General features: G+C 53.2%; 1 protein-coding gene across 1 annotated transcript; it reads right to left on the bottom strand.

The window, feature by feature from the left end:
* Window positions 1-416: 416 nt before the first annotated feature.
* On the bottom strand, window positions 417-25,239 carry LANCL2 (LanC like glutathione S-transferase 2). The gene is made up of 9 exons (XM_061997280.1): window positions 24,918-25,239; window positions 18,051-18,168; window positions 14,830-15,037; window positions 12,816-12,963; window positions 12,149-12,295; window positions 8,351-8,533; window positions 6,624-6,800; window positions 5,092-5,164; window positions 417-2,426 (listed from the first exon to the last, which is right to left on the bottom strand). Exons 1-9 carry the CDS (start codon window positions 25,119-25,121, stop codon window positions 2,311-2,313), a joined length of 1,374 nt encoding a protein of 457 aa, XP_061853264.1. The 5' UTR covers window positions 25,122-25,239; the 3' UTR covers window positions 417-2,310.
* Window positions 25,240-26,971: the final 1,732 nt, after the last annotated feature.

Here is a 26,971-nt window from a genome sequence, read left to right as displayed (position 1 = left end):
CGGCTGCCCACCAGAAGTGGTGTGGCTCCTGCAAGAGGCAGCAGTTGCTCTCAGGGGGCAGAGAGGGGGAGCAGCTCACCTGCTTCCTGCTGTCAAAGCCCAGCTAGAGCCAAAGCTGAAGCCTTCCCAAAGCTGGGAGGCAGCAGCTTGGTCATCTGCACTGAGAGGTTTCATCCTGTGCTCTTCAGCTGCAAACTGTCCAGCAGGAGCTGTGTGAGCAGAGTGCAAAGGCACCTACACAAAGCAGTGCACACCACAACCCACCCAGGACAGGCCTGAAATGCCCCTGAGAGGTGAAGGGTTCAAGACAAAGGTGATTTGGCCTCTCTCTGCGTTGTTTCACCCCCCAGGACCGTGCTGGAGGGAGGGAGGGAAGGAAGGAACAGCAGGGCAGAGACAAAAACCAAGCTGACAACTCACCACCACAGAGCTTCATCTTTACTAATAAAGCCAAACAACAAAACATCAGCATTTGTTTTCCTCTTTTTCTGCCCAAAGAGCATCTCCACGTTGAACACACACTACTGCTGTTTGCAACAGAGGGACAAGGACACACAGACCAAGCAAACCAGGGGCTATGAAGACGTTTCTCCTCGTTTCCAGGCTGACTGACTGATGTGCTTTCTGAGCACAAAGGCCTTGGGGAAACTGTTTCCACCTTCCCACAGTGACCTTTCCCAAGGGGCACCAGCCAGGAGCTGCAGGGCAGTGGTGGGAGGAGGGGGAGGATGAGCTGATGTCCCCTCAGGTGCTTCCCCATGTTTCTAGTGCTGCTGCCTTCCCCCAGGACTCTGCAGAGAAGGCCAGGGCCAGCCCCCAGCAGAAGGTTGGCTGCCCTACACAGAGAGCTGCTGGTCCACTGCTTGTTATCTTGATGTCTGCTCACCATGAAGCTGTTCTGAGTGTCTCTATACCTCAATGCTTTTGAAACCAAGGGGTTTGAATGCCCCTTGGGCCCAACTCACCTCCCTCAGGTGCTGTTTCCAGCTCAGCAGACGAAGAGGGCACCAAGGGCTGAACTGCCCAGGCCTGGGCCCAGGGATGGAGCCTTGGACGGGCAGCATTCACACACAGTCCCTGCAAACCCAGCAGCCCCCTGCCCTGTCAACCCACCCACAGACAAGGGAAGGCAAGGGAGGGATGGGGGGGATGTCAAACAGGAGCTGAGCTGCCACCTGCTTCCTCTGCTGGAACTTCGGTGAGACTTCACCCTGGGCAAGTCTCCCCCTGGCTCGGTGGCCACAGGCTGAAGACAGAAGCCCAGGGTCAGCCCTCTGCACTGCTGTGCTGGAGGAGCCCTCCCTCCCTAGTGCCCTCAGCCTCCCTCTGCCTCCTGTGCCCCCTCACCCAGGCAGGACAGAGCCCACGTGCTGGGCTGGGGGCTGCAGGGCACAGAGGGGCTGGGGCCGGGCGAGGGAGCTGCTCTGGGTGCCGTCCCTGGGCAGGGGCTGCGCTGGCTGTGCTCAGAGCTGTCCTGCTTCCCCACACCCCTGGCAGCACCTGGGGCAGGGCTGTGTCCTCACCTGCAAAGCACAGGCAGCACGCTGCAGATGAAGGACAAAGGGCTCTTACCCACTGGACTGGAAGATGAAAAGCCCCTTCAGTCCCCTGCTCTGGCAGCGCTGCCAATGCTGCTCCCCGGTGCCTCGGGCCTGCCCGGCCTGGCAGAGGTGGGCACAGAGCCCCAGGCAGGAGCAGAGACCCCAGGCAGCCTCTCCTGCAGGTTTTCAAACCCCCTCACCCTGCCAAGAACAGCAAAAGGCATCAAAAGGTCCCTTCCAACCTGCTGAGTGTGAGAGCAGAGGCGGCCTCGCTCTCCCCATCAGAAGGGCTCCTCTCTGCAGCTGCTGGGGGGACAGGCAGAGAGATGGCAGCACAGCAAGGTTTGGCCTCCTCTCTGTTTCAAGTTGTCAGCTCAGCAGTGGCTCTGGGAAAGCAGCTGCAGGAAGCCACACTGCTGCTGGGCTGCATCATGCACAGGGGCACCGGGGACTCTCACACACACACACACACACACACACACACACACAGACCGGCTGCTTGCTAACAACAAAGGACTCAGGGCAACACACAACACCAAGAAACATGCAGAGCATGTCAGGGACCTGAAGGAGACAAATACAATGGAAGAAAGTTGAGCACTTGACTGCTCTTGTCCTCTGTCCTTCGCAGCCCTTCCACCGCGGCTCCTCCCGCCCGGGGACAAAAGGGCTCCAGCCATGCGCCGGGTCAGGGGCCAGCTGGTTCCCTAGCAGAGGCACTAAACAGTCTCATCTCTTTTGGCATCAAGGTTCCTTTCCAAAGGACCTTTTAGCTGTCCTGCTCCACTTTGTTTTCGCTCCTTTGAGGCCCAAGTTCAAACGCTGGGAACTGGGAAGTCTCCGGCACCGAAACATCCGAGAGGAAGTGAATGGCTCCGGCCATGCCTGAAAGGACACAGCTCTGAGCAGCCTGACTGACCCTGCCTCCAAGCACACAGCTCTGAGCAGCCTGATCCTGCCTCCAAGCACACAGCTCTGAGCAGCCTGACTGACCCTGCCTCCAAGCACACAGCTCTGAGCAGCCTGACTGACCCTGCCTCCAAGCACACAGCTCTGAGCAGCCTGACTGACCCTGCCTCCAAGCACACAGCTCTGAGCATCCTGACCCTGCCTGAAAGGACACAGCTCTGAGCAGCCTGACTGACCCTGCCTCCAAGCACACAGCTCTGAGCAGCCTGACCCTGCCTCCAAGCACACAGCTCTGAGCAGCCTGACTGACCCTGCCTCCAAGCACACAGCTCTGAGCAGCCTGACTGACCCTGCCTCCAAGCACACAGCTCTGAGCAGCCTGACTGACCCTGCCTCCAAGCACACAGCTCTGAGCAGCCTGACTGACCCTGCCTCCAAGCACACAGCTCTGAGCATCCTGACCCTGCCTCCAAGCACACAGCTCTGAGCAGCCTGACTGACCCTGCCTCCAAGCACACAGCTCTGAGCAGCCTGACTGACCCTGCCTCCAAGCACACAGCTCTGAGCAGCCTGACCCTGCCTCCAAGCACACAGCTCTGAGCATCCTGACTGACCCTGCCTCCAAGCACACAGCTCTGAGCAGCCTGACCCTGCCTCCAAGCACACAGCTCTGAGCATCCTGACTGACCCTGCCTCCAAGCACACAGCTCTGAGCAGCCTGACTGACCCTGCCTCCAAGCACACAGCTCTGAGCATCCTGACCCTGCCTCCAAGCACACAGCTCTGAGCAGCCTGACTGACCCTGCCTCCAAGCACACAGCTCTGAGCAGCCTGACTGACCCTGCCTCCAAGCACACAGCTCTGAGCAGCCTGACCCTGCCTCCAAGCACACAGCTCTGAGCATCCTGACTGACCCTGCCTCCAAGCACACAGCTCTGAGCAGCCTGACCCTGCCTCCAAGCACACAGCTCTGAGCATCCTGACTGACCCTGCCTCCAAGCACACAGCTCTGAGCAGCCTGACTGACCCTGCCTCCAAGCACACAGCTCTGAGCAGCCTGACCCTGCCTCCAAGCACACAGCTCTGAGCATCCTGACTGACCCTGCCTCCAAGCACACAGCTCTGAGCAGCCTGACCCTGCCTCCAAGCACACAGCTCTGAGAAGCCTGACCCTGCCTGAAACCAGACAGCTCTGTGCTCCCTGGCCATGCCACCAGCACACTGAAGCAAAAGCAACAGCCCCTGATTCAACAGCTCCTCCCTGCAGCTCTTTCTGAGCAGCTGCTCAAGTGAAACTTGGTTTCCTGGGCAAATGAACTGGCCTTTCTATAGGACCAAAGGCAAGGACCAAGATCTCTCTGCTCCCACCTTCTCAGCTGCATCACCTCAGTGCTCAGAAAAAGGAAATCCCAAGGTGGTCTGTCCCTCAGCCTTTTGCAGCTCTTGCTTTTCGTTTCCCTGGTTAAATTACAACAGCAAAGCTTTGTGCTGGTGGTGATGCACAGGAGGGTGGTTCTTCACCACCCAGAGCCTGAGGCGCTGCCACCAGCTCCACCTCCTGACCCTGTACTGAATCGCAGGATCCCTTCAGTTAGCAAAGCCAGCCCTCCCCTCACCCTGCCCAGCCCACCACTACCCCACGACCCTCAGCACCTCAGCTCCATGGCTTTGGGATCCCTCCAGGGCTGGGCACTCCCCCAGCTCCCTGGGCAGCCTGGCACAGGGGCTGACAACCCTCCCAGGGAAAAAGCTCTGCCTCAGCTCCAGCCTCAACCTCCCCTGGGGCAACTTGAGCCTTGTGTCCTGTCACTTGTTACTGTAGAGACTGACCCTCACCTCACTCCAACCTGTCAGGTAGCTGCAGAGTGCTCATGTGTCCCTGAACCACAGCACCTGATGCCAACAGAGCCACTGAGACAACCCTGCAGCCATCGACAACCTGTCAATCAGGCAACTTCACCCAGAGGCTTGGTTACCAAAGAACCCCACACCACAATTAAGACTTTTACTGTCTAAAATCTTGAGACTTTGTGCTTTGTCCAGAAGCCCATCAGTGCTTGTAAACCCCTGCAAGGAGAGCTGGCTGTGCAGTGCTGCTGCAGAACTCACCCCGCTGCTGGCACCGCTGCGCTGCCTCCACACGCTTCAAAGCTCTGGGGCAAGAGGTTGTTCCCTGCCCCAGTGCCTGCCAGGGAGCTTGCAGCAGTAAAAACAGTTACATGTTTAATCCTTTAAACATGAAGACTTAGACCCTGTACTTAGAACTGCTGCTCTCTGGTGTCCACACCTCGGGCTGGGTGATTTGTGAGAGAAGAGCCCCGGCTCTGCTGCAGTTTCCCGTGTCTGTGCTAGGTGGCACAGCAGGCTCGTTGGAAAGCTTGGTTTGGAGCCTGCTCGGGACTGTGAGCCTCACTAACCTTGGATCTACCAGGGAGTTGTAGTGAGGTGGGTGTGAGCCTCCTCTCTCCAATAACGAACGCCAGGACAAGAGGAACCGGGCTCACGTTGCCCCAGGGGAGGTTGAGATTGGAGCTGAGGCAGAGCTGTTTCCCTGAGAGGGGTGTCAGCTCCTCGGTGGTGCCCAGCAGGTGGGGCTGCCCTTTCCTGCAGTGCAGTGCCCTTTGCAACCCCAAGCCCTTACCTTCGAAGAGAGAGTAAGGTCTGTCGGGGATGCGGCACCCGTGTGCTCCGTACTCCAAACACCACTCAGCAAACTAGGGAGAAGCAGGGAAGAGGTTTTAGAAGTGCTGTTTTCTTTCAGGCTTTTAAATGCAAGGCTCTGGGTATCTTTACCAGGCAGAGTGTGAGCAGTGTAAGCAGAGACACCACACAGAAACACCCCACGAGGCTCTGGGATATTGCCCCCCGCTGCAAGGGTCCTGGTTCCATGAGAATGAGGTGAGCTGCACTCCCCTTCTCTTTCCTGTAACTCAACCCTGCTACACCTCAGTGAAAGAAAAAACACAGACAGGCTCAGTTTTGAGGGCAAAATTCTTCCCAGGGCAGAACACCAGTCTCTTAGCTGCCTTGGTGCTCAGTTCATCCCTGTGCTCGGGACTCGGGGCTGTGAACTACATCTTGGTTTCCTTTCCCTTTTGTGCAGCAATACAGAGCAGTGCAGCTGGAGCCATGGCTTACTTTGATCTATTTGCTCTCCTCAAGCCTTAGGGAAAAGGATATCAATGCAATCATCCCTGGCAGGGCAGCCCCAGCCCCTCTCCCCCTTGGCAGGGCTCAGCCTCCTGGGAGCCCACCGGACGGTGCTGGGGGAAAGCTGTGAAGGCCCAAGTGAGAACTGCAGCTCAGGGGGGGCTTTATGAGCCATGGCCCTTCATGCTCTTCTGGTTCACTTGTGAAGCAGTTTGATGGCTCCTGAGAGGTAAGCAGGGATTCCTTCCCCCAGGCCCTGTGTTTGGGAGATGAGCAAAGCCCCCTGGGACCAACCCCTTCAGGTACCAACACAACCACACACGGTATCAACACGACCACACACTTGCTTCCCTGCATGCTCTGGCTCAGGAAGGAAAGATTTGAAGGATGCCAGACAATCCAGCTCTGGGTTTCCCCTGCCAGAGCCCACAGAGCCTGTCTGAGTGCTGGGGATGCTGCAGGGCTGCAGCCACACTGCTGGCCCACGCCACCAGCACACAGCCCCTCTGCCACAGCAACCTCATGGGGACTCCAGGCACCTGACCTCAGTCTCTGCCTTTTGTTTTTTTGGAGTGAAGCTGAAGAAACAGCCCAACAAACCAAACCCAAAAGTCTTATGAGATGAGGAGAGAGAGGCAGGGAAAGCCTCCTCCTTTGGTAGGTGCCAGCAGGGAGCTGACAGCAGAATCTGCACCGTTCCAGGGGAAAGATGCTGACTGCAAGAAGGCTTTCTCTGCAATTTGTACTGATGAAAGAAACCCAAGTGAGCCAATGAACAAGCCAAATTCAGGGCTCTCTGCTTTCAGACAGACACTAGTCTGAAAGCAAGTAATTACAAAAGACTCCAAGCACTGGAGGAGCTGAGGACAGTGGATCTCAGAGAGGAACAGCAGCCTCGAGGCAGGCTGAAGGCCCATCCAGTTCCCTCCATCCCCACCCCACACAGAGCATTTGTGCCTTTGGAGAGCAAGAGCTGGACCTGCTGCCCCATCCCCAGGGAGCAGTGGGGTGCCCCAGGCTCACCTTGCAGGCTCGGTAGAGGTACTTTTTGTCCTGAGTTAGGTTATAGAGGGACAGGAAGGAGTAGCCGTTGCCAGCGGTGCCGTGGCAGATCCCGTAGCCTTTCCTCAACAGACCCCTCTGCCAGATGACATCACTGCACTCCATGGCATCCTTCAGGTATTTGTCCTCTTTAAAAGTCTGGGGCATGAAAACAGGGAATAAACACACAGAGAGATTGAAGTGCTAACGAAAGCAAAAGGCAGCTGGACCCCAGAGATGGGGTTTCTCTTCCCACCAAGTTGCTTCACCTTTCCCTGCACAGAAACTTCCAAAATGCATGAGAGAATCTCATTGCATCCCCTGCCAGGCTACTTCAGGAGGTAACAGAAGCAATTAACATGCAAGATTCTCAAATGCATAAGCCTGGTAAAGAAAATCCCTCTCTCTGAACAGACTTTGGCAGCTGTAACGTTCTGAATGAAGGCCTGGCAGCAGCTTTTGATTTCCAGGACAAACCCAGGTCCCCTGTGCCTGAGGGAAAGCACAACCAGCAAAGCATTAGGCTCAGCTCTTCTTGTCTAGTCTTCAAGAAGCAGAATATACAAAGGAAAGGAGCAGATGGCCCATCACCTTAAACATAACAAGAGGTCAGAAAGGAGGCTGATGGACAGAACTTGGTCCTGTCCCTCCTATCTCCTGCAAATCACTTTGTGCTGGGGACATGATCACTCTCTGCAGCCCTCTGACTGGAGGCTGTGGCTGAGGGGGGTTGGTCTCTGCTCCCAAGGAGCAACAGGACAAGAGGAAACAGCCTTATGTTGTGCCAGGGGAGGTTTTAGATCAGAGGCAGAGCTTTTTCCCTGAGAGGGGTGTCAGCCCCTGTGCCAGGCTGCCCAGGGAGCTGAGGGAGTGCCCAGCCCTGGAGGGATCCCAAAGGCATGGAGCTGGGGTGCTGAGGGCTGTGGGTTAGTGCTGGGCTGGGCAGGGTGAGGGGAGGGCTGGGACACCAGGAGCTTCAAGGGCTTTAACAACCAAAATGATTCTGTGATTCTACTACTGACAAGGAAGGGGTTGGGGTGTGGGAAAGAAGCCTGCAGTGTTTAGCCAGCCTTCTACCACAGCCCAAAGGAAAAGCAACTGTACCTGCTGCTACATTCAGCAGTGCTGTAAGGGATTTGTTGTGCACAGTTCAGCTGGCAGCATGGGTAACTGTCCCCTAAACCAAGGCTGCTTCTCCTCAGCCCACCCAGAGCCCCACCAGGGAAGCTGCCAAGGAGAGCTGTCAAAAGCAAGAATCCACTTGCATTCATTTAACTGGTGTCCTTTGAAATGTCAGCCACAAGTGCCCAACAGAAGGGAGATGGCAAACCTAATTAAGGATGGAGAAGAGCAAAGATTGGGCTTGTGGAGCTCAACGGTGACACTGATGCCCTTGGCAGGGCCTGTGGCCTTTGCTCTGGCATTGGGGCCCCCAGAGCTCTGTATCAATAATGGAGAGATGTTCTTTGGCAAGACACACAAACCTGGGCCTTTGAGAACCAACAGGATTCTGACCAGCTCTGAGGAGGAAGATTCAAATCATTTAGGTCAGAGGGCTGCCAAGGTGCTGAGGGGCTGGAACATGGGTGTGAGGAGGAAAGGCTGCGGGCCCTGGGGCTGTTCAGCCTGGAGAAGAGAAGCCTGAGCTCAGGGGCACCTCATCTGTACGTTCTGGGGGTTCCAGAGCCTATGGCCAGGGAGTGACTGACCTTATAAGCCTGCATGAGCATGTGGATGACTCCTGGGGCCCCGTGGCACCAGTGCACCAGCCTGTCAGTCTCGTTGCTCAGCGAGGACGGGTAATTCCCGGAGCGGAACCTTTTGTGTCGCACGTAGTCGATGCTCGGCTTCACCAGCTCTGCCAGGGTCTCCTGCTCCACCTTTGCAACTGGCTGGAGGAAACATCAACAAACCCACTATCAAAACCATGAACAGAAGCAGCAGCAGACTGTGCATCACCTCCTATGATCCCTTTGCAAGGCTCCTACATCCATGCCCTTGCTCCAAATCCCCTCGTAGAGGTTTAATTAACGTCCGAAGGGCTTTTACAGCTACTGCAGGGACAAACTGGGGCACCAAGTTGTCACCTAATGGAGGTGACACAGAAAGACTATGCAAGAAATGAGAACAGGAGGTGGATTGCCAAGGCTTCCAGGCCTCTCTTGATACCTTAAAAAGAGAGAACACCTGGGGGAGGTGGTTTTGTAGCCATGTGACACACACTTCAACCACAGCAGGTCACACTTTTGGGTCTTAAAACAACTGATGTGGACAAAGCTGTCCACATTATTTGTATCAACTGTTTATAATAACAGCAATTGATGCACAGTAATAGTCTACATAAAGATACAAAGGCTTACATGAGTCTAGAAATGTGATATGTCATAACTGATGTGTAACCACGTGAATTTATCCAGTGTAACATAACAATGGACCATTATCCTATGAGCTGTCCTCCATTTACACCCCAACCAATGAAGAGGAGGGTAATCAGTGGCATACCCAGCAAAGGTTTCTCAAGGTTCATGTTCTCTACCATATACAAAACCCCCCCTGAATCTGTGTCTCCAATGGCTTTGTCCTACAAACTCTTCTGAAGCCTCTTTCTCATGTCTTCTAGTTCAGGGGTGTTTAGGTACATCCCCACCAATGGTAAGGATGTGGAGCTGCAGTGGCAGGTGAAAGAGCTGCAAGAAACCATTAGCAGACTGCACAGTATTAAGAGGAGCAAAGATGGAGGTTGACAGATGGTCCCACAATCACATAGCAGCCACCACTGAAAGCAAATCGCCTTGGATTGCATCCCATTAACACCTACAAGTGTTTAAAAGGAGGATGTCAAGAGGATGGGGCCAGTCTTTTGTTCTGTGGTGGCCAGAGACAGGACAAGGGGTAATGGGCACAAGCTGGAACACACAAAGTCCCACTTAAACACAAGGAAAGACTCATTTGGTGCTGAGGTGAGGTTTCCAACCCCACCTGGACACGTTCCTGTGCCCCCTGAGAGAGGGGAACTTGCTTTAGCAGGGGCTGGAGCAGCTCTGCAGGGCCCCTCCAGCCCTCTCCCCATGCTGGGATGCTGTGATTCCACAGCCCAAAGGAGACTATAGCCACCAACCCTTGTGAAAGGTTCAGAAGCTGAGTGTCTGTGGGGTCTGCAGCTGTTCTTTGTTGCCATTCTCTCCTGGACCAGCCCATGTTACGGTGTTTTCACAGCAGAGCTCTTAATTTTCACACAGCCTAGGTGACTGCTGGAATTCCTACAAGCTGTGGGGACAGCTACAGCTAGTGGAGCCTCCAGGAGCCTAATAACTGATCTGCTTTTCTTCAACAGCTTGTCTTTGTTGCCAAGCCAAAGTGACAGAGTTTCACCCTTCCCCAGCAGATTCAATGGGTGAGCACACTGCCACAAGTGAAGGAGGACTTGCAATAGCTGTGTTCTCAAGAACCTGAAAAGAACCCCAAAAAGCCTCTGTTTTGCCTCAGCCAGGAAAGCTTTGCTAGACCAGGTCCCTCAAGGAAACTCCACCTCTGTGCTTTTCTGAGCAGAACAGGAACCTTCAGGCTGCTCCCCAGCAGCAGCACAGCTGAAGCCAGAGCAGCTTCCCAGGAGCAACACGGTGGAGGTGAGAGCTGAGGGGTAGGGAGGCTCTGGGGGAAGCTGTTTCAGGGCTTTGATTTCACCCCTGCAGCAGAAGGCACTAGCAATAACTGCCTTCAGTGGTGAGGTGTGCAAGGCAAGGTCCCTGGCAGGTAAAAACAAAAGAGAGCAGAGCCTGAGACAAAGCTCCTTTTCACCTTGTGCCTCCAAAAAGATGTGAGTACAAAGGAGTCCTTCACCCAAGCTGCTACTTCCAGCAGCAAAACTGCAACCTGCAGGTATGTGTCCTGACTCTCTGGACAAAGAGACACTTTTGCCTCAGGGTTAGTGAAAGAGGTGAGGATTAAACATTCCCTCCCTAGCACTTCAGAACTTCCCCTCTGCCTCCTGGGTGAGGTATGGAACATGCCTGTAGTAGTCTTCTGTAAATTACCACAGCAAAACAGGTCTCCTCATGGAGGTGTCACACACAAATGATGACCAGTGGCCTTCAGACCTCAGGTGCTACGTTCAGCACCTGATTTTTGCTCTCAACCAACCACTCACAAACCATCTCTGGAATTCTTTGCTGAGAGGGAGTAAAATCCCCCTGGTGTGGCGTGGGAGGGATGGGGAAAGGATGGGCTCCAATCTGCCTTCTGCAGTGGGTGACTCAACCCTGCATGACTCACAGTATTGAAGGTAGAGAGAAGGGACAGGAATCTGATGCTGCATCAACAATGGCTTTGTGGTGACTCCCCAAAGCAGCAATCCTATGTCAAAGACAAGACAGTTTCTATTGTAACACAGAGGCAGAGTAACTTCTGCTTACACCACAAAGCACTGTGCAATTGTATCTGCCATCAAGCCTGAATAAGGAAATGAAGGGTGGATGGAGGCTTTAAACAGGCTGGATGTTTCTAAGGAAACCTAGCAGAGCAAGGAAAGGATAAATGGAAGATGGAGGAGCTGGAAGGGGGTGGACCACCTTGTTGAAGCAAGCAGGAAGTAAAGATAAGGGCAGAGTAAACTGGAGCAGTGAGATAGTCACTGAAGAAAATGGCTGTAGTGAGCTTAAGATCATCTTTTGCAGATGAGGAACCAATGAGCAAATGGCAACACCAAATAGCAGCTCAGTCACTTCCCCAGTGGACTGCTGCAAACAGCTTCAGGCTGCCAGGAGGTACAATCCTTCCACTTGCCTGAAGGAAAGGTGTTCTGCAAGAGCTGGTAAGCAAAGCAGTGTTCACAAAGATGCACAAACTGGCAGCACCTCTGAAAACCAGAAACAGGTACAATACAAATGTTGGCCACCTTCTACAGTGAACTTCCAGGCTCTTTGTCCAAACTGTGCAGCAGAAATAAGATACACAGGTCTGAATGAAATCATAATCTCAGGGCAGGGGGGAATGGACTTAAGGGTGGGAACAGGAGGTATAAGGAAGAGAGGAATGTCACTCAGGATGACAGTAAGAGGAGAGCAGGGGCCATAAATGAACCAAGGAGCATCAGACTTTTGGGGAAATAAGGAAGAGGAAGAAGATCTAAAGGACAAAAGCATAATGAAGACTAATGTGTGATCAAGGATAGACTTCCAAAAGATTCAAGACAGTAGGGAAAGTCACCACTGTCATAGAAAGTCATAGAAAAGAGCAAGGGTATATGGAGGGCAGGAGGCACCAGGTGCACTCACTTAAAAACAGCAAAAAATTGAGGAGTGATGGACAATGAGTAAGTGCATATTCAGCTGGTCTAACTGCAGGCACTAGAAGTAAGTCTGAGGATGTAGGAAGGCACCTCACTGTTGCTCTTCAACCTGTGAGCCCTGAGCCACCATCCCTGCACAGGCCTGTGCTGCAGAGGGAAGATTCCTGTGACACACAGCAGACCTGCCAATGCTTCCCCAGTCCCCAAGAGAGGTTCCTACCTGCATGAGCATGTAATAGATGCCAGCCACTCCATGGGCTGCCCCAACATACTGCTTCCTGTGCCACTGGTACAGCAGGGGACAACGCTCTGCCTTCCGCTCCTCCTTGGCAAAGCTCTTCCCCGACTCAATGATGGCCTCGATCACCTAAGGGAGAGATCATGTGCCTTCTGTCTGTGTGCTTTGCTTCAGAGGGGTTTGCTTTTTTGTGGCTAAAACCACAGCAAAGAATAAGCCCCAACAAGCAGCACCATTCAACTCATTTCTAACCCCTTTCTTGCAGGCCTGCTTGCTCTGGCTCTGGCCTCTGCAGAACACAGCCATGCATCTTCTCTGTACTCAATTCTCCTTCACTTCAGCATTCTCACATTTCTGACTTAAGGTTTTTCATTAACAATTGCTCATCCTCAAACGCTGCCAAAGGAGTTACCTATGAGATCTGTTCCCATGGCTGGCCATGGATCCACCTGCACTGGCCTGTCTCAGTCCCAGCTGGGCTGCAAGGAAAGGCCTTCTGCTGCCTGGAGGGATGAAGGAGACCAAGTCCCCAGTTCTGGTTCCTCCTCCTCTCCAGCATCCCTCTCTTAATCCCTTGCATGATGCAAAGGAGTGATTCCAGTGCAGCCTCACTGATGCTTGTAGCAATGGAGAGAAGAGAGTCCCTTACCTCTTTGATAGCAGACTGTGGGACAGTGTCCGGGCCGATTTCAGTGTTGAGGTACAGCAAGGCATAGAGGTAACCTGCTCTGCCATAAAGCAGCTCATCAGGAAGCTCAGAATCTGTGCTTACCACTGTCCTTTGGAGCTGCAACAACCTGCATCAGACAAGGAAGGTGGGGAAAGTCTTCTCTAGAAGAGCCCACGAGCCCACTCCCTCCCTGTTGCGGAACAAACTGGCCATCAGACGAAACCATGGAGACGATGACACTTTAAATGGGGAGAAGGGGTGAGGCAACCTGGATTCAGACCCAATTCAATCCCCAGACCCCCTCAGACACTATTACTTGGCAGAAATGTTGGCATCACCATCCTGCCAGGGCCAAGCTGCCATCCTGATGGCTCGTTTATGCCATCCCTGCCTTGTACCAGGGAAAAGCTGCTCACAACAAAGGAGCTGCTGGTATCACATACAGCAGATCCCTGGCACTGTACTATTCATACAGTGTATTCTTGGAAGCATGCTTTGGACTTAAGAACTCTTTTCTTTCTCAGATGTTCACTGTTCAGCAAACACTCCTCTTTGGTTTCTTAACACACCGATCCCGTGTCTGTGTCTGGCTGTTTCCAGATCCATGTGGTGTGTGTTTTGTAATGGATTTACAGCTAACAGCAAAGCTTCAGAGGGAGCAGCACACACTGCACAAACACCACATCTTGCCAATGGTAAGCATCAGGTTTTGGTTAGGTGTCACTTCAATGGGGCAAAATGCAAACTGGCTTCACTACAGACATGCCCAGGACATCCTGTTCTTGCAGAGGTAGAGGAGTCACCTTAACCTGCTGGGTATGAGCCCAGTGGAAGCCAGCTTTGCTAAAGACAAAAGCCTACTTTGTACCTAGTTTGCATCCTACTGAAAATGTATCAAGGGGAGGAAGCCTCTCCCTTACTTTAATCCTGGCCTCCAAACCTCCACTTGCTAAGGCCACTTGAACCAATGCTCTCTATGAACAGGGCACTTGCTGGCGGAATGACAGAGCCAGAGGGTGGGGATCGATGGTACAGAGTCGAGTTGGAGGCCTGTGACCCATGGAGTTCCACAGGGATGGGTTCTGGGGCCAGTCTGATTCAATATCTTCATCAACCACCTGGGTGAGGGGACAGAGTGTACCCTCAGCAGGTTCTCTGCTGGCACCAAACTGGGAGCACTGGCTGATTCCCCAGAGGCTGTGCTGTCATTCAGTGGGATCTCGACCGGCTGGAGAGTTGGGCAGAGAGGAACCTCCTGAGGTTCAACAAGGACAAGGGCAGAGTCCTGCAGCTGGGAAGGAACAACCCCATGCACCAGGACAGGCTGGGGGTGACCTGCTGGAGAGCAGCTCTGCAGAGAGAGACCTGGGAGTGCTGGTTGATAATAAACTGACCATGAGCCAGCAATGTGCCCTCGTGGGCAAGAAGCCAATGGCAGCCTGGGATGCATCAAGAAGAGTGTGGGCAGCAGGTCAAGGGAGGTTCTTCTCCCCCTCTACTCTGCCCTGCTGGAGAGAGGCCAGCACAGGGCCACTAAGATGATCAGGGGATTGGAACATCTTTCATACGAGGAAAGGCTGCGGGAACTGGGGCTGTTTAGTCTGGAGAAGAGGAGACTGAGGGGGGAACTTATTAACATTTACAAATATCTAAAGGGTGGGTGTCAGGAGGTTGGGACATCCCTCTTTTCTATAGTAGCCAGCAACAGGACAAGGGGTGATGGGATGAAGCTGGAACACAAAAAGTTCCACTTAAACATAAGAAAAAACTCAGTGTTTCAGTGAGGGAGCCCTGGCACAGGCTGCCCAGAGGGGTTGTGGAGGTTCCTTCCTTGGAACTCTTCAAGACCTACCTGGACACGTTCCTGTGTGACCTGATCTAGGTGACCCTGCTTCTGCAGGGGGGTTGGGCTGGATGATCTCTAAAGGTCCCTTCCAACCCCTACCATTCTGTGATTCTATGACACACCTTTCCCCCTAAACCAGCCACTTACCTGGCAACACATTCTTTGGATTCAGAGTCGTTCTGGAGCTTGTGATACACCACTGCCCCCACTGCCAGCGGCCCAGCGTCGCCGCACAGGAAGGTCACTCTTCTGCCGTTCAGGTTGCGGAGGATTCTCTTCACGTAGTCAAGAGAGCGCAGCAAGTGGCTCTGGTTTTTGGTGACACGGTACAGTTGCAGGTACAAGAGGGCAATACCTGGGAGAAGCACAGGAAAAGGAGGAGTTGCCTTTAGTCTTCCTTTTAAGTATATCACATTGAGTGGTCGCTCTTCAGTGCCTCTGAACCGGCGACTCAAAGGCGAACTGGCACGTGGGCATTTAAACCGCGTCAGTGGAGGGCCCTGCGTGTGCAACAGCAGGCCAGCTGGTTTTGGTTACACTCCCATTTGGACTGGGACTAGGAAGGTAGAAAGGACTTGTCAGCCTGAAGCCCAGTTTGCAGAGAATGAAGAACATTCCTGCCACGGGCACCAACACGTGGTGGAGCCATCACTGAAGGCTCGAAAGGAGCCTGTGTATGACCCAGTGCATTGGCTCCACTGTGCTCACCTGTCGTGTGCTGTGACTCTGTGATGCTCAACAAGGAGCTTGTTTTCCATTTGATTTGCAAAAAAGGATCTTTTGATGAGCTTTTGGGATCAACTTGCCAATCCTTTCTAACCCTGAAATGTATTTCAGAAGATGCTGAGCCCCTAGGATCTCAGAATGCAAACAAGTCCCCAGAGAGTGCCAGAAGGTAACAGCAAGCTTCCCTCCATTAAACCCTCATTACACAGCTCTCTATTAAAACAAAACCAACTCAGCCTCTACAACTGCAATGAAATAGGCTGAAGGAAGTGAAACACAGCCACCTAAGTGGATGTTTGTAGACCAACTGCAAGCATAGTCCTGCAGAAGGCAAGCAGTGACCTCCAAGACCACACTGCACCTCAAACTGGTTTCTGAGCAGGGAGAGCGCTCTACTGAGGGCAGCCAAGGACACAGGGCGCCACAGGAGTGCTGGGACACCCTTGGGTGTGCTCCAGGCCTTTGTAGGTGAGTGCAAGAGGAGAGCTGCAGAGCTCAGCGCACTTCAGTGGCACAGGAACTTGTGGGCTGTCCACTGGGATTTCACAGCTCATCTCATCGTTCCCTGTGCCAACACCCTTACTGTGGCTCCTCCACCACATCTGGCACACACAGAGAGCATTCATGTAAGCAAGGTGGGCTCTAAGATGAGCCCTGTGATTGTCATGTGCCACCAGTAGGTGTGACACAAAGTACAGGGCAGTGCCTGCACAGGACTGCAGTGCTGATGAGAGTCGGGACACAACGGTGCTCTCATCATTGCTTCCACCTTCTGATTCACACACCAGCGAAACGCTGCAAGGAGCAAGTGTGGGGAGAAAGGGTTTGCACTGAAGTGTTTTAAAAGTTAGATCATTGAAGTATTTTTATCCAGAGCCATTTGCACAGGAGCACTGAAAGGAGTTTATGACGTGGAACAGACGTAGCCGGTGATCCTTCCACTGGATGGAAAAACCCCGCTCACATCACATTGTGCTACTTGTTCAGCTTGTTGTTTCAGCTAAGGATGGCTGCCTTACTTTTAGGTTATGACTCATCTCCAGCATGCTCTGATCTGTCAGCCCTAACCTCTGCTGTCAGTCACAGTTCCCCAGCAGCCAGCAGCCCACCCCGGGAGATGATCTACACTCACTGAGCTCACGGTCACACCTTCAAACACAGCCACTCTTTAAGCCTGAGTTGTCTAAAACCTCCCCACCCATCCACCCACAGCACCATCTGTACTGAAACACCCAGCAGAAAGCAAAGCAAGCTACCCTTTCATTGCCAGGATTAAGCCTGAGCATGGGCAAAGCCTGGAGAGCTCTTCCAAGCCGCTCCCCCCTTATGACACAAAGAACTCATCTCCTCAGGACACATTTCAAACGGGCTGTGCTGAAAGGCTGAAGCGTGACGAGCTGGAACACAAAAAGCTCCTCTTAAACATGAGGAAAAGCTCCTTTGGTGCTGAGGTGAGGGAGCCCTGGCCCAGGCTGCCCAGGGAGGGTGTGGAGGCTCCTTCTCGGGAGGTTTCCAAACCCATCTGGACACGTTCCTGTGCCCCCTGAGCCAGGGGAACCTGCTTGAGCAGGGGCTGGATGAGCTCTGCAGGGCCCTTCCAACTGCTACCATCCTATGGTTCTATGAGCTAGGCTGAGCAGGAATAGAACATGCCACTGTAACAGCAAAGGGACACTGCAGAGGCCTAGATGGCAAAATGTTTTGGTAGCTTGCAGAATCGCAGAATCATTACAGTTGGAAAAGACCTTTAAGCTCATCGAGTCCAACCCCTCACCTCACCCTGCCAAGCCCATCACTCAACTAACCCATGTCCCTCAGCAACTCATTCATGTGTCTTCAGTATCTCCACAGAGGGCGACTCCACCACCTCCCTGAGCAGCCTGTTCCAATGCTTCATAACCCCCTCAGTGAAAAAGTCCTTCCTAATCTCCCATCTAAACCTCCCCTTGGTGCAACCTGAGCCCATTTCCTCTTATCCTATCATTCATTACTGGAGAGATCAACCCCAAAGGCAGAGCCACATCAACCACAGGCCCAGGAGGGCTCCCTCCCAGGATACCCACGCTGAGCAATAACCAGTGCTGGCACATGCCTGTTGAGCTCACAGCCTTCACAGCCTCGTGACCCCAGCTCCATACTTCTCCTCCTCACACTTTCTTTTTTATCATTTTTGAACAGACAAGACAAGCTCATCCAAAGCATCTACATTCCAGACTTGAAGGCTCCAAGCTTCCGCCCATCTACTCCTCCCCAATGTTTAGAAGATGTTGTTACCACCAGACAATTGCTGACCAACACTCAGTTGAACAAAAAGAGGTGAGACTAATTAATGTTAAGAAAACCTTACAGAAACAAGAGGTAAGCCCAAAGAAAGAGCAGCCTTGGAAAATCTACTCCTTGAGCAAGACAAAGATCTCTCAATGATCAACAAGTCGATGATCTCTCTGCAGCTTTGTCTGCTGAAGTCGACAGAAGTCATTCCAGACAGTAGTGACCAAGGGTCCAGAGTTCAAAGAAACACACACAGATGCCTACAAACAGAATCTTTCTCTTGCTCCTATGAGAATATCAGAACCTCCTCCTGTGAGTCAACTCACTGGCATCATTTCACAAACACACTTCATTGAAATGCCAGCACTCACCAGTCCAGCCAGTATAGGCAGAGCAGTCGTGTGGGTCTGCTGTCTTCAGCCCTTCTTCCATTTGTTGCAGAAGGTCCTTGATTTTTGCCTGGATCCGTTTTGAGAACTGAGCAGTGACCTAAAAACAGGAGAAAGGGAGCGAGTCAGAAATAGAAAGACTCCAAAACCACCAACTGTCTGCTTCACTTTCTTGTCTGGAATAAAAACCAAACCCAAGCAACCAACAGATAACTAAGGAATAAGTACCACACACAGCAATCAGCAGTGTCAAGGCAGTTCATCTGAAGCATGTCCCATGAAATAGGAAATAGAAGCATCTGCTTTCCCTTAGCTGTCAAGTTAAAGTCAAGCCCTTATCTTTAACCTTGTGCTCAACCACAACCATCCACGACATAGTCACATTGTCCTCCTAAAACCAAGACTTTGATGCCCCAGTTTGTGGTTGCCACACAGAAGGCAAGTCATCTCAGTGCCCTTCCTCCTGCTTCTTACTCTCTGCTCTCCCCAAAAGAGTATCAGGATTGACACACTGTCATGAGGAGAGGCTGCTAAATGCATTGACCCAGCGTGAGGATGCCCACGCGATGATGCAGCCAGGCTCAGCACTCAGCCTGGCTGACCAGAGCCAGCTGAGGTTCCACGCTCCTCTCCATTCACCCGCTGCACATCACACACAGCCTGGTTATCTCTGTGTTCTGACAAGACACCTGCTGCTACCAAAGCAAGGTATTTTTTATCAAACAAAGAGTCAATTGCTTACAGGCAGGAGGGGAGCACTAGGACATCAGCATACCTGGGTTCTGCTTTGAAACCTCGGGCCCATGCAAATAACTTAGCTGGGGTTGGCACATCACCCTCTCTGAAATGGGAACTGTAACTATCTTGATTCAGCACTTGGGAAAGCACAGATGACAGGATTTTACTATTTTTAAATAGTAAATACTCCACCACTGCTTCTCTTGGGTTTGGTTTTGGCAGCTCTGAAGCTTTAACAAGTGAGCACTGTCAGCGTTCATTTGGTTAGATTCTGCTATAAGCTTCTAACAGATGCTTACCTGCACCACAATAAATCAATTACACAAAGAAATAAATGACTGTGGAAAGGTGGCTTTAGAAGACTATAAACCTCCCTGAAGGAATCTCAGGGCAGTGTCACAGCTGAGCACAAAGCAGGCTAATTCCTGTTGAGCACAGATTGATTGTCATGAAAAGCATATTCATTTCAGGAGGATGATTCCAGCTGGCACTCAGCCTTTCTGCAGGTGACTTGTTAGTCCTGCAGGGAGAAACAAAAACCAGGAAGCCTGACCTCAGATAGCCAGTATCACAGAATCCCAAGGGTTGGAAGGGACCTGGAAAGCTCATCCAGTGCAACCCCCCTGCGAAAGCAGGGCCACCTGGAGTAGGGCACACAGGAACTCATCCAGCTGGGTTGGAGTGTCTCCAGAGAAGGAGACTCCACAGCCCATCTGGGCAGCCCCTTTCCAGTGCTCCCTCACCTCAACAGGGAAGAAATTCTGCCTTGTGTTGCTTTGGAACCTCTTCTGTTCCAGCTTGTCCCCATTGCCCTCTGTCCTATCACTGGCCATCACTGAGCACAGCCTGGCTCCATCCTCCTGATGCCCATCCTTTAGTTTTCTCTGCACTCAGTGGTTTTGTTTGGAAAGTGTTGATATGTTTTGGGAAACAGAGGTGAAAGAGTAATACCAAAACTCACTGGTCCTCCAGGTAGCCTAAGTCCAGCATGCTACTTCTTGAAGACTAAGAAAATAAGAGGCTGGTGTGAGTATGATTTAAGTCATTCACTGCCCAGAGGTCTCTGCTCTAGCTGGGGCATTTGAAGTGGTCCACAAGCCATTAAAAAGGCTAAAATCTCCACTAATACTGCCTAAAGCAGTTTGCTGCACAGACAGCAGGTGTATTCCACATGTTGAACTTGACAGTGTGTCGGTGTTGTGCAGTTACAACCTAAACAGAATCACACAGTCATAGGATCACAGAATGGGAGGGCTGGAAGGGACATTTAGAGATCATCTAGTCCAACCCCCCTGCAGAAGCAGGTTCACCTAGACTAGGTCACACAGGAGAACCAGAGCACCAGTACACCAGAACACAAGTACCTGTCCTTGCACTTGCCCACACACCTAGACAGAGAGAGTTACAACTCATCAACACACAGGCCTGCAAGATAAAACCAGGAATGGGCCAAGAATGGATGGCATGAGACAAATCAGGACCTGGGATTTAATTTTTAAAGGTATCTTCCTTCAGAACCAGTTGGCTAAGTGCAACCAGGCTTAGGCATGCAGGAGATAACAGGCTTTGGATAGAAATGCATCAGCAAAGCACCGAGCAGAGCCAAGCAGTTCTCAGTGATGTCTCCTGATAGGACAAGGGGCAATGGGCACAAGCTGGAACAGAAGAGGTTCCAAAGCAACACAAGTGAAAACTTGTTCCCTGTTGAGGTGAGGGAGCACTGGCAGGGGCTGCCCAGATGGGCTGTAGAGACTCCTTCTCTGGAGACATTCCAACCCAGCTGGATGAGTTCCTGTGTGCCATGCTCTAGGTGGTGCTGCTCTGGCAGGGGGGTTGCACTGGATGAGCTTTCAGGGTCCCTTCCAACCCTTAAGATTCTGTGACTCTTTGAGATGAGCTGGCAGAAAACAGTCAAAATAGCATCAGTCTCAAAAAAACACAGCTCCTCCATCCCACAGCTCTGTCAAACAAAAAGTGGGAAGAAGCATTCCTGGCTCTGGAGGTTCAACTTTGCCTCCATGAATCAAGTGGTGCGATTCCCATCGCTGTGAGTGACTGCAGAATCAGTCCCAGGACAGAGAGAACTTGCTGCTCTCAGTGAGACAACTAAAATGCCCAGTGAGACAACCCAACAAACTGAACACCACCACAGGGAGGGGAATAAAGAGTCAGGCAATGGCAAAAAGCTTCAGGTGTGTTTTTAGAGAGTATATTCTAAAACAGGCAGGAGACTGAAAAGTCACAGGAAGTAATGATCAGGAGATAGAGAAAGCACCAGGAAACTAAACACCCCTAAATCACCCAAAAGGTAAAGTATTCAGTGTCCCTTTTATGTGATGATCTTTGCTGATAAGCTTTAAAACCTGTCCCCTGCAAGGAGGCCCCTGCAAAACATAGTTAAGTATGTTGCACATGCTTGTCAGAAGCACCTTTTAGGTAATGTTCTTAAAACAACACTAGGGAAGCTATCAGAAGAACATCTGCTACCTGAATATTAAGACCTTCCCCAATAAACAATTACTGTGAATTAAACATGAAGTGAAAAGCCTGTGAGCCAGCCAACATGCTTTGTCTCTTCATTCCTCTGCCTCCCTGACCGCTTCCATTCCCAGTCTGGAAACTTTCAGACCACTTTGGGATAACACCTGTAGGTACTTTTGCAGGCTGAAGTATCGATGTAGGTAGGGCCCACATCAAAAGACAAAGGGCTACAGGATGTACATCTGATTGAAAGAGTTGCCATTTTTAAACAAAGACATTTACATTCCTGTTTCTTACTGATGTAGAATGAATGCTGGCTGATCAAGTCTCACCTTCAGCTTCCTCAGACAAGCTGCAGAAGCCATTCAAGTCCATGACTTTCATGGTGAAGAAACCTATTTAACAAAAAATAGGCAGAGCCCACCTAAGCAACTACAGTGTTCACCATGGCTACCTTTAAGAAGGCAAATCAGCAGCCTCAAACACTGTTTTCTCTTCTCCTGCTCCCATACTTTCTACCTTCCTGAACTGTGCCTTGTGCATGCAAACAAACACTCTGAATCATAGAATTGATGAGGGTGGAAAAGACCTTTAAGCTCATCAAGTGTTCCCCCAGCACTGCCAGGGCCACCACTAACCCACGGCCCTCAGCACCTCAGGTCCACAGCTTTGGAGTCTCTTCAGGGACAGGCACTCCACCACGGCCCTGGGCAGCCTGGCACAGGGGCTGACAATCCTTTTGAGGAAGAAATGTTTCCCCAGTCTCCAATCTAAACCTCGCCTGGAGCAAAGTGAGGCCATTTCCTCTTGTCCTGTTGCTTGCAGCTCAGGAGCAGAGATCGACTCCCCATTCCTTCCCAGCCACTATCTCCTGTCAGGGAGTGTCAGAGAGTGCTGCTGTCTCCCCTCAGCCTCCTCTTCTCCAGGCTCAACACCCCCATTCCCTCAGCCCCTGCCCAGCCCCTTGTGCTCCAGCCCCTTAACCAGCTCTGTGCCCGGCTCTGGCCACACTGCAGCCCCTCAGTGTCCCTGTGGCAGTGAGTGAGGGGCCCAGCACTGAACACAGCCCTGGAGTTGCAGCCTCCCTAGAGCTCAGCACAGGGGCACAGGCACTGCCCTGCTCCTGCTGGTCACCCCAGTGCTGACATACACAGCACTTTGTCCCAACTGACTCCCATTTCAGATAATGGCTCTTGAAGAGCTTCTTGTCCTTTTATCAGCTGGATGAGTTTTAGATGGCAATCGTGGCAGCTCATGAAATCAAATGGAGGGATTAATAATGCATTGCCTGCCATGACAACAGCAGAGCCCCACACACCCCCAGCTGTCACGACGTGAGTCACTCGGCGCTCGCCGCTCCACAGAGCAGCAGATGGGAAGAAGAAGTTTTGCAGTGCACTGAGGGGTTCCAAAAGGTGCTATCATTTTAAAGAGACTTGTGCTATTTTGTTTAGAGAACAGACAGCCTAACCTCTCTAAGATCCTTTTGTCTTCACTGGGGCTTTAGGTAAAGACATTTCTCTGACAGGATCGGTGCTTGTTAAACGCAACCTCCCCCACACAGATAACAAAGCAAAAGCACCCCAAAATGCTCATCATGTGACACAAAGGTCAGGATGGTACTAGGACTGATGACATGCAAATGCTACAATGAATATAAATACACACAAATACACTCATAGCTATGTTCTAGCCCAGAATTATGTAGGACAACTCCTCATGCACTCGTATCTGCCTTGAAATAGATGGAAAAATTGAGACCGCTGAAAGCTGCTCTACTTACATCACTTCAGTGTCCTACAGAAGATTGTTATTCTTCCCCCTCATGCAAGAGGAGCTTGATGTTTTGGAATGTAACAAAGCTCAGACACCACCTTTTATCAAATGCACAGCTGCACAGGCACTCAAAGATCCTTTTCCCAACAACACTGCACAAATAACTGTCAGCTGCCACACGGGAACAAGGGACTCCATCCACCACTGAGGAAACACATTTGCACTCAAGGTAAAACAGCACACTCATCCACGCCACAGCAGAACAGACGTTCCTGATGGGAACAGAAATACTTGACTAACTCATTTCAGCTCTGCCACAGGGAAAAAGAAAGGTCTCTGAATCTGGATTCATTCAAGAATTAAATCTGAAATGAATTAAGAGTCGAAGGATTCTGCAACACAGCTGGCACTCTGTGGGAAAAAAAACACTGAGGAAGTTGACTTTCCCCTGATACCAGCTCTCAGTTGCAAAGATGCAGTCAGCAGGAAATGAAAGCTTACTTTTTGGTTAAAGAAATGGACACCAAGCATAGGATCTAGAACAGGTAGAGAAGGAGGATGACTGGCCTACAGAATGCCTTAGAAGAAAGTTCTTGGAGTGTTTTGTACCCACTTAACGAACAATATATATCCATAGCTGTTCTGCCATCTCTTTGTCATACCTAGGTGTGTTTTATATAGTGAGCCAGAGAGAAAAGAACAAAGAAATCACAGTTGTCCTCCTCACAAAGCACCGAGCGTTGTACCAGGGATTTCTGTACAAACCGAGCAGGTGTCGCTTCCAAACCTGCCCTTGCTTTTTGCCCCCTTTCAAAGTGCCAAGTGCTGCTTTTGACAGACCTGCTGCAGCTCTAAGACACCAGTCCCCAAAGTTGCCTCCTTTGCATGCTCTGCTTAGTCACACACAAGGTAATAAACCTCAGCTGCAACAGCCTGGAGAAACCTTTCACTGCCTTGGCCTGACACTGAGCTGATTCTATCCTGCTCTTTCTGAGGATGCTCCAGAAGAATGCTACACTCTCTCCCCTGGGCATCCCCATCCTCATCCCACCCTATCAGCAAGTGCAGGTAATTCCTTACCACCACAAGCAAAGACAGAGCTCTTTTTTATTCACCCCGGTGTACAACTGAGTGAGTTAGGAAAGTTTCCCACCCAGCACATTGCTGCTTCTTGCAATGTCACCAGGTAGCGTTTGTCATCCAAAAGATGACGAAGCAGAACAGTGTTGAAAGGAGATGCTGCTCACCAGCTAAAACGACAGAAGGTCTATATGCTGGTATTCCTCCTGCAATTTAAGCGCTGGTAACAGACCAGAGCAGCTTGTGTACCCAGAACCTGGACCTCACACAGCTCCCCAGCGAGCAGCACGTGGTGCTGAGGAGCTGCGTGGAGCAGGAGGACGCCGAGCCTCATGCGACCAGCATCACACCAGCCAGACCTCCTGCTGGCCCAAACCAGTCGCCTATCGTGGTGCACCTGAACTTATAAGTGCGTGTGTATCAGTAAACAACACGCCTTGGAGGCACTCGGGCAACTCGCGTGCGGTGTGACAGAACCGCCCTGCCTACCTCCGGGCCCGGCACCGTGCTCGCTCGCTGCTCAGGGGGAAAACACACCAGCCTATGGCAGCCACTTCCTCGCCTGCCTTTCCCCTCAAGAGCCCTCCAGGCCGCCGCGGCGGGGCCCGCCCCGTGTCCGCCGGCCGCAAGCCGTCAGGCTCCGCTCCGCCGCGGCACAGCCAGGCCGCGGGCCGCCCCGCCGGGGCCGGGCCCAGGGCCCTGCCGAGGCCGCCCCGGGGGCAGCTCCCGCGGGAGGCAGCGGCCCGCGGCCCGGCCCGGGCGGCCGGGACTCACCTTCCCGTCGGCGCTGAACGGCAGGGACTCCTCCTCCGTCGGGAGCGGCGCCCGGTCCCGCTGGCCGTCCGCCGCGCTGGGGGCCGCCGCGGCTGCGGCTCCCTGGGGCTGGTAGTCGGGGTAGGGGTTGGCGAAGGCCCGCTCCTCCATCTCCGCCTCGCCGCCCAGCTGCAGCTTCAGCCTCTTGGACATGCTCTCTCCCATCTCAGCCGGCCCCCGGCCCGCCTCCCCGCACGGCAAGCCGGCGGGGACACACTCCGCCCCGCCGAGCGGGATCCGCAGCGACGCGAGCGCCGCGGCCGGCAGCCGCTCCCGGCTACAGCCTCCGCTGGGCGGGCGCGGCGGCGGGGGCTCCGCGGCGGCTCCGCGGCGCCGGGGCGGCGGCAGGGAGGGCGGCGAGGCGCGGCCCGGCCGCCCCGCGCTGAGGGGGCTGCGGAGGCAGTGCCCGCGGCCCCCGGCCCATCCGGCCGGCCCCCGGGCAGAGGCACCGGCCAAGCCCAAGCTGGAGATGCCGAAGGGGAGCTGAGAGGCGGCGGCTCTGCCCGGCGTCCCCGTCAGCCGCGGAGGGGGAGCGGCGAGGGCGGCGGCATCACGCCCGCAGGGCCAGAGCGCGGCCGGAGCCGGGCCCCCCCCGCCGGCAGAGGCAGCCCGCCCGCCCGCCGAGGCTGGGCGGCACCGCCGCAGAGCCCGCCCGAGCTCCGCGCTGGCCCCCGCCGCGCCTCAGGCCCTGCGGCCGCCGCCGCTCGCCAGCCGGGCAGCGCGGCGGGGCTCCCGCCGGCCCTCCCCGCCCGGCCCCGCCGCCCGGCGCATCTCAGAGGAGCGGCAGCAGCAGCAGGAGCGGGACGGACAGCCCCAGGAGCAGGCAGTACGGCACCAGCGCCTTCGCCCGCGGCAGCCGCGGCCTGCGCCGGGCCGCGCTCATCCGCCGGCAGCCCCCGGGCCCTGCGCGCCCACCCTCGCCGGGAGGGAAGGAGGGAGAGAGGCGGCGGCGGCGCCCGCCTCGAGCGGAGGAGGCTGCCGGCCGGCCCGGCGCTGGGGAGAGGCGCGGCGCGGGGAGGCAGCGCCCCGGGCAGAGCGGGGAGGGGGGCCGCTGCCTCGCCTCGTCCCGCCCTCGGGCTGTCGTGGTGGGGGGGCCGTGTTGTGGCTGTGCTGTCTGCACGCAGCGCTCTGCCTGCGGACAACCCGCTCCACAATGCCCCTTAAAAAAGGCAAAAAAACCCCACAGGGCACGGTGCCAGCGCGGAGCCGGCCAGTCGTCGTGCGGGCACCTCCATCTGAAGCTCGGAGAAGAGCTCCAGATGCGGTGGCACTGCACAGGAATGAAGGATAAATCTTTTCTACCCACAGATAAGTGATAGATGCCGTCGGCGTTGTCGTAGCCTTCAGGACTGTGTACAGAAACAGCCCGGTGTAGAAACAGCCAGCACACAGTATCGTGTAAGAATACTGACACGGGAGACCTCTTTATCCCATTAAATATTTACTCCCAACTCTACCATCACTTTTTTTGCTGGTAATTGTAAGTCAGCCAGACCATAAACTATTAATTCAAGACCTGGGCACTGTGAAGACTCATTGATCTTTCCTTTTATGCACCGTGTAGTTCTATTGCTATCAAACACATAGCCAGTGTGTAAGATTAAACACAAGTGATGCCTGCCCCAGTACTGGCTTCAGTTTATGGTGGGTTGTGGCAATGTGAGTTAAGCCTTTAGTAGAAATGTGTGTGGCTCCTGCTTTTTCACACCTTCTGCTCTCAAAGTGGTGAGGATAGAAAAGCAAAAGCCTGCAGATGAGGAGTGAAGGTGCAAGAGTTCTTCCCTTGTTCTGGAGTCAGGGGGAGGGGGTCTGCATCTGCTCCCTTTTGCATCTTCTTGCTGTTTGGTTATCTGCAGGCTGCTGTGTGCTTAACACCCTGCTAGGCACCTATTTTTGAGGCACCTCTCTCCATGTTCACATTTGGGGCATGCTCATTCTCAAGCATTCCAGCCTCCTTTTGTCCTTGTGGTGGGATGTAGCTCAAAAGACTTTTAAGGCTTTTTCCAGTGGGTGAT

The sequence above is a fragment of the Colius striatus genome, chromosome 5 (genome assembly GCF_028858725.1).
Source record: "Colius striatus isolate bColStr4 chromosome 5, bColStr4.1.hap1, whole genome shotgun sequence".
Taxonomy (NCBI): domain Eukaryota; kingdom Metazoa; phylum Chordata; class Aves; order Coliiformes; family Coliidae; genus Colius; species Colius striatus.
Note: the sequence above shows the minus strand (reverse complement) of the source record. Positions and strands in the feature narration are given on the sequence as shown.

Bases quoted from the DNA above. Each gene is read 5' to 3' on its own strand.
- LANCL2 (XM_061997280.1), bottom strand. From the start codon at position 25,121: ATGGGAGAGAGCATGTCCAAGAGGCTGAAGCTGCAGCTGGGCGGCGAG. The intron at 15,038-18,050 runs GTGAGTGCTGGC...TGCTTCTCCCAG, and splicing joins TGCCTATACTGGCTGGACTG to GTATTGCCCTCTTGTACCTG. The intron at 12,964-14,829 runs GTAAGTGGCTGG...TGTCTGATGCAG, and splicing joins TCCAAAGAATGTGTTGCCAG to GTTGTTGCAGCTCCAAAGGA.